Source organism: Papaver somniferum, chromosome 3, assembly GCF_003573695.1.
Source record: "Papaver somniferum cultivar HN1 chromosome 3, ASM357369v1, whole genome shotgun sequence".
Taxonomy (NCBI): Eukaryota; Viridiplantae; Streptophyta; class Magnoliopsida; order Ranunculales; family Papaveraceae; genus Papaver; species Papaver somniferum.
Window position 1 is genome coordinate 63,378,396 of NC_039360.1, and position 6,303 is coordinate 63,384,698.

The 6,303-nt window shown below is 37.7% G+C and overlaps 1 protein-coding gene and 1 pseudogene across 1 annotated transcript; one reads left to right on the forward strand and one right to left on the reverse strand.

The window, feature by feature from the left end:
• Nucleotides 1–837: 837 nt before the first annotated feature.
• LOC113356329 lies at nt 838–2,512 on the forward strand (annotated as a pseudogene).
• Nucleotides 2,513–2,686: 174 nt separating this feature from the next.
• LOC113356328 (cyclin-dependent kinase F-4-like) lies at nt 2,687–4,300 on the reverse strand. Its single transcript, XM_026599440.1, has one exon. It carries the CDS (start codon nt 4,260–4,262, stop codon nt 2,856–2,858), a length of 1,407 nt encoding a protein of 468 aa, XP_026455225.1. The 5' UTR covers nt 4,263–4,300; the 3' UTR covers nt 2,687–2,855.
• Nucleotides 4,301–6,303: the final 2,003 nt, after the last annotated feature.

Consider the following 6,303-nt stretch of genomic DNA (forward strand, 5'->3'; position numbering starts at 1 on the left):
ACCATCAATTTCTTCTTCTATTTCAGAAATAATCTCAAACCCTAACTCATCAGTCACCTACAACAGCAACATGAACTCGATCTCTAATCTGTCTTCTACTCTCAGATTCAAAAATTCATTAAGAACCCTTCAATTTATCCTCTAATCACCTCCAAATAGCTACAAATTGCTCCATCGTATCTCTATTCTTCATGTGGTTAACCAAAACAATCTCAAATTTCTCCACCATCTTCTTCTTATTCTTCTAGATCTATCTCACTCACTAATGGTTAGATCTCTCTATCTCAGAAATCAGTCGAGATTATAGATTAGGCTAACTCTGAAATTATGAAATCGAAAATCCAATATATTTTTAAAATTTTTAAATTTTGGGTTTGAGAGAATTTTCACCTAGAAAATGAGTGCACGGATGAACTTTTCTGACGAGAATTTTATAATAAAAAAATAGGTTTGAATGTAGTTTTCAAAGGGAAAAAAAGGTGCAAATCTAGTCAAGCCCACCTAAATAGACTCCCAAATCTGCCGCTGTTAAGAGAGAAACCCAATATATCTTTGGTCAACAAACACCGAAAAGTTTAGTCACGTGGTTAGCAATATCCTCCTCTTGCATCTGTACAATAATTCCATAATTCAGGACTTATTGCGAACAACGACAACTAAAAAGTGACAGATTGACAAGGAAAACCTCTCACTCGCTCAACGAATTTTTCAGATAAAAAAGAAATCCTCCAAGATAACGCATCCTACTTTTGTTTAGAAAAAAAAGTTAAGGTTTGAACTAACCTTATTGCTTTTCAACTATATTTGCCATTCTATATTGGCGTTAAGCAAATTATATGCACGTTCTGAGTCGTTACCGTAGTTAATGGCTCTCCTGTAGACATTATTTATCAAATAAAAAATAAAAAAATGGCCGGAGACATCATTTCAACCCATTAGAAATCCCTGTTCGTCATCTGCAATTGAATCTCTTGAGAAAACTTCAAACAGACCATAATTTTGTGATCGCAAGATGGAGAAGGTATCGAAAACAGAATGGGAAGAACTACTAGGAAGCAATCAATGGGAAGGTTTACTCAACCCTCTCGATTTAAACCTGCGGAAACTTATACTCCGGTGCGGCGATTTTGTCAAGGGACATACGATTCATTCGACAGCGATCAGAACTCAAAATACTGCGGTAGCAGTCGTTTCGGTAAAAAAGCATTTTTCAGAAAAGTTGCTAATAAATCAGCAGAAGATGATTACATTGTGGATTCATTTCTCTACGCAACATCAAGAATTGCAGTCCCCAAAGCTTTTCTAAGTTTTTCGTTTTCGGAGGATGCTTGGAGCCGCGAATCGAATTGGATTGGTTACATTGCAGTCAGCTCGGATGAGGCAAGTGAACGATTAGGAAGACGGGAAATATATGTAGCCTGGCGTGGAACCATAAGAAAACTTGAGTGGGTCAATGTTCTTGTGGCGAAACCCACATCGCTTAAGCCGCTGTTGAAGCCAGCGGACACTGAAGCTACTTCTCACGCTCAAAAGCACCACTGGGGTATAAGTCCTTGCTCAGGAAAAAGGACAACAATGATGATGAAAGTGAGGACGACGATGATGACAATCCAAAAGTTATGAAGGGTTGGTTTGCGATTTACAACTCTTCTAACCCAAAGTCTCAATTCACAAAGTTAAGCGCAAGATCCCAAATTCTTATCAAGATAAACGCACTAGTAAACAGGTACAAAGATGAAGGTGTAAGCTTGGTGCTTACAGGCCACAGCCTAGGCGCAAGTTTAGCGATTTTAAGTGCGTTTGATTTAGTAGAAAATGGGTTGTCTGATGTACTCGTCACGGCTATTGTTTTCGGTTCCCCGCAAGTTGGTAATAAAGCTTTTAACAAGAGGCTAGGGACGTTTCCTAACCTCCGAATCTTGCACGTAAAGAACCAACTTGATCTTATAACTCATTATCCTAGTAAGTACTTGGGGTATGTCCATACAGGAGTAGAACTTGAGATTGATACTAGAAAGTCGAAAAGCTTGAAGGACTCTAAGAATCCAAGTGATTGGCATAATTTACAAGCTATACTACATATAGTTGCAGGTTGGAATGGGAAAGAGGGAGAATTTGAATTGAAAGTGAAGAGAAGTATTGCGCCTTTTTGAAGGATGAGACTTTGGTTCCTGGTAAATGGTGGGTTGAGAAACACAAAAGAATGGTGCTTAATGAAGATGGAGACTGGGTTATGGCTATTCCGGATGAAGAGGATTTGCCTGTACTTAAAGAATACTAACAACTCTTCTGGTTGTCATTTTGGTGCAGAGGTAATTTTGGTTATTCTTTTGTGGATGTCTAAATAGTAAATAGTACTGAATAAAAGTGTGAATGATTGTTAAATCAGTTGTGAAATTAAGATATTATTGCTGCACAAACCCCTTTGCAGCAGGTTCAAGTATCTTGGAATTTATTTTCTTCACAAATCAAAATACATTTGGCTGGCATATGAAAATTTATTTCTTCTGACTGTCAAAGACAAGAAGAGCACGGTACAAGACGCAACTTTAGATGTAAAATCAAATCTGTTGTATTACGTTCAGCCAGGAGGTATGACCAGGAATAGGAAGGAAATCCTAACATTACAGACTATCCTATGTTGGATGCTGTGGGTGATATGCACTTGTGTCTTGCCTTATTGCAACTTTTCATTCTTTTATAAAACAAAGTCATACCGTCTTATTGATCAATAAAAAAATTCACTGAAGTTACAGAACTTCTCATGAATTGATAACATTTCATCAACTTCAAAAGTACTAAAAGAAACCAAAACAAGGGAAAGATATAACAGGCAAAGCGAGTCATTCCCCTCTCTAATATCTATAAATTTCATCACCCAACCTTCCTCCAGTGACTGAGGAATTCCCGTGAGGCAGGCGGCCGAGGTGACCATTAAAAATGTTGCCGCCATGCCACCCTCCAGTCTTCATATGTACTGCTGCTGCAAATGTGGTGCTGCCATGCCGCCCTCCAGTCTTCATATGTGGTGGTGGTGGTGCTGCTGCGAATGTGCTGCTTCCATGCCACCCTCCAGTCTTCATATGTGGTGGTGCTGCTGCTGCTGCTCCGAATGTGGTGCTGCCATGCCACCCTCCAGTCTTCATATGTTGTGGTGCTGCTGCTGCTGCGAATGTGGTGCTTCCATGCCACCCTCCAGTCTTCATATGTGGTGGTACTGCTGCTGCTGTAATTCCTTCTGGATTCTTCCCATTGAGAAGAGGCATAATTGGATTGATCACCTGCTCCGTCCGTGGTGTTATTACCTGAATCGTTCTACCAGGTAGAGGTACTGATGTAGCTGTTCCCAGACTAGTTCTTGAACGAAGAGACGGGGGAATGTAATAGCAAGACCGAAAGAAAGGATGTTGAAGAGCCTCTTGCGCAGTTGGTCTCTTGCTTGGATCCCACGAACAAAGTAATCTTATGAGACTTAAAGCAGCATCACTAGCGGACGGTATCAACCTTTTAAGATCAGGAACACCTGGAAGTTGTGGAAATTGAAAGCCGATCGATTTTGCAATTTGTAGTCCCTCTGCCCATGATTCTTGATTCGGACTTCCAATAACACTGCAAATTTTGTGAAGCTCATCTGCTTCAGTTGTCCCAGGAAAAAGAGGAGAGAGCCTAAACAATTCAGCCAGGATTGCACCCATTGCCCACATATCCACTGCAGCGCTGTACGAGGATGATTTTAATAAAACTTCAGGTGCTCGATACCAGCGTGTCGAGATATAATCTGTAAAAGGTGGCTGAGAACAGATTTCTCGTGCTTGACCAAAATCAGCCACTTTTATCGTCCACTCATCTTTTGTTACCAATAAATTCTCCGGTTTAAGATCCCGATGAAAGTATCCAGCACACCGGTGCATATAGTCAAGAGCTTGAAATACTTGAAAAAACCAATTTCTTATTTGATCCTCCGAGAAAGGATTTTTTGCCCTGCTCACTATAAGCTTGAACAAGTCGCACTCCAGATACTCGAAAACGCAGTATAAGATGTTATTTTCCATTAAGATTTCTTTGAGTTGCACAATATTTTTGTGCTTCTTCATCATTCTTAATGACTTCACTTCTGGAAGATTCAGACATTCTTCGAGTGAATGATACTTTTGCTTCATCGTCTTTATCGCAACAATTTCACCAGTTTGTGTATCTAACGCTTGACAAACGCTTCCAAACGCTCCTTCACCAACTTTCTTAATTATCTTATAACGTTCCATTCTGCTCCAGTGACGTACAATCGATCGGTATACCACCACAGCAGTTCAATAACCTGATTCGATCAAACTGAAAAGAAAGAACAACCTCTGAATATAGATTACCTTCATTCCTGAGCTATTTTTGACAATCCATATGTCAGCGAGGCCTTATCCAGGAGCCATTCTAAAAAAAGAGTCGAGCTCTCGCACACAGATTCCAGAACACAAAGGACGAACAAGAGCAGAACCAAACGAGCGCTGCTGTTTTGTTGATAATAAAACGAGTGATTTATTCTCGCACTATCAATTTATATTTATACAAAAGTCTAATCGAGTGTGTTTCTATTTTTAAGACATCTTACGCCTCAAGTAAAAAGTCAATTTTGTTATATTTTTGCTCGGAAAGCAAGTCTTATTTATTTTAGCTCTTGCTAGGAAAGCAAGTCTGATTTAAGGAAAGATCCTCCTTATTTAGGTGGAAGATTGTTCTAACTCAACCAATATGAATCATAAACATCATTCATCTTTTTCTCTTTTATACAGTTCGTAATATTTACACCATGTAGTAGCTCCCTAGTCCATCGTTTTTACGAGTGTTTTCAACGCCATTTCTACTGCAGAAGGTTGTTATATTTACTGCCATGATGATATTAAATCTAGAAGTTACCAGAAATGCAGTGGCGAAGCCAGAAAATATTCTAAAGGGGGCTAAAGAAAATTCTAATGAAATAGGGGGCCTAATATCAGTGGACTAAACATTAAATATATGATATAATAAAAGGGTGTTTATATGGTTAAAATGATTTTTGGGGGAGGGGTGGGGGCTGGAACCACATTAGTCGACCTCTGGCTTCGATACCGCACAAATGCGATGATTTTAAAATTAATAAAGTATTTGTCAAAAATCAAAAATATGTGCTAATATCATATCTATGTCGCGAGCTTTTATGTATCTTCTCATCAACATCAGATTGATAAACATCACTTATCAATTGCCCGGACACGAAAAGCTCACCTTAAGAACACTATATAATTTGATACATATTATAATTTTGTTAAAATAATTACTCCCTCCGTCCCTAATTAAATGATCTATTTGGTTTTAAGTTTTGTCCCATAAATAAATGACCTATTTTTGTTACTATAAGAAATATGTATAATTTAATAGTTATGTTTATATTCGTTATTGTAAGTGTTTTAAAATGCTTTTCAACGGTATAAAGTTTACGAAAAACCGTGATATAGTTTAAGAGATAAATCATTTCTAAGTTTTACTAATATCCTTGTCTTAAAAATTGTGCAAAGTATAACTAGGTCATCTAATTAGGGACGGAGGGAGTATTTTTTACCATCTCAATTATATTGTTAGCTTTTCTCTCCCTTTCTCCATCACTTATTACACAACCAAAAACCTTTGATCTGGCGGCAAATATATACAGTGAAAAGCAAAATGCCGATCATAGGCATCATCCTAACGGTGTCACATAATTTTTAAAATGCTCCAATTAAATACTAGATTTAATAATTTTTAATATATTTTATCTTTGCCTCCACAAAATTTTGATATTGTTATATGAAATTTTAAACCATTATTCAAAACTTGTCGGATAAGGATAGTCCTAGATTAATCGGGATATACCGGAATTTAAGTGGACCTAGAAACAAGGCTAAGGGGTATCGAAAATGGTAAAGTTATGAAATTACTCTTGCCAATTCCAATTAAAACTAACCCAATTCACATTCTGTTATCAATTTCATTTTCATTTTCATATTCTCCTTCTTCCTCTACGATACCGACCAATTGATCCCCAATCTTCATCATTTAAAAACGTTTGATAATTTGTCGGTTAATTCGTCGTAATCGTCGATTCGAAAATTTTCATCGTCGATTAATATGCAAACATGCAAAGCCGTGTCAAACAAACTTATAGAAAACCTAATAGTGATGACCCTAGAATTGGGAAGAGTATGCAACAATATACACGTTTTTTTTCTCCAGTGGGTGAAGAAGCAATCTCTGCAAGTGATAAATCGAAGAAATGACGGGATTGAGAAAGTAAGT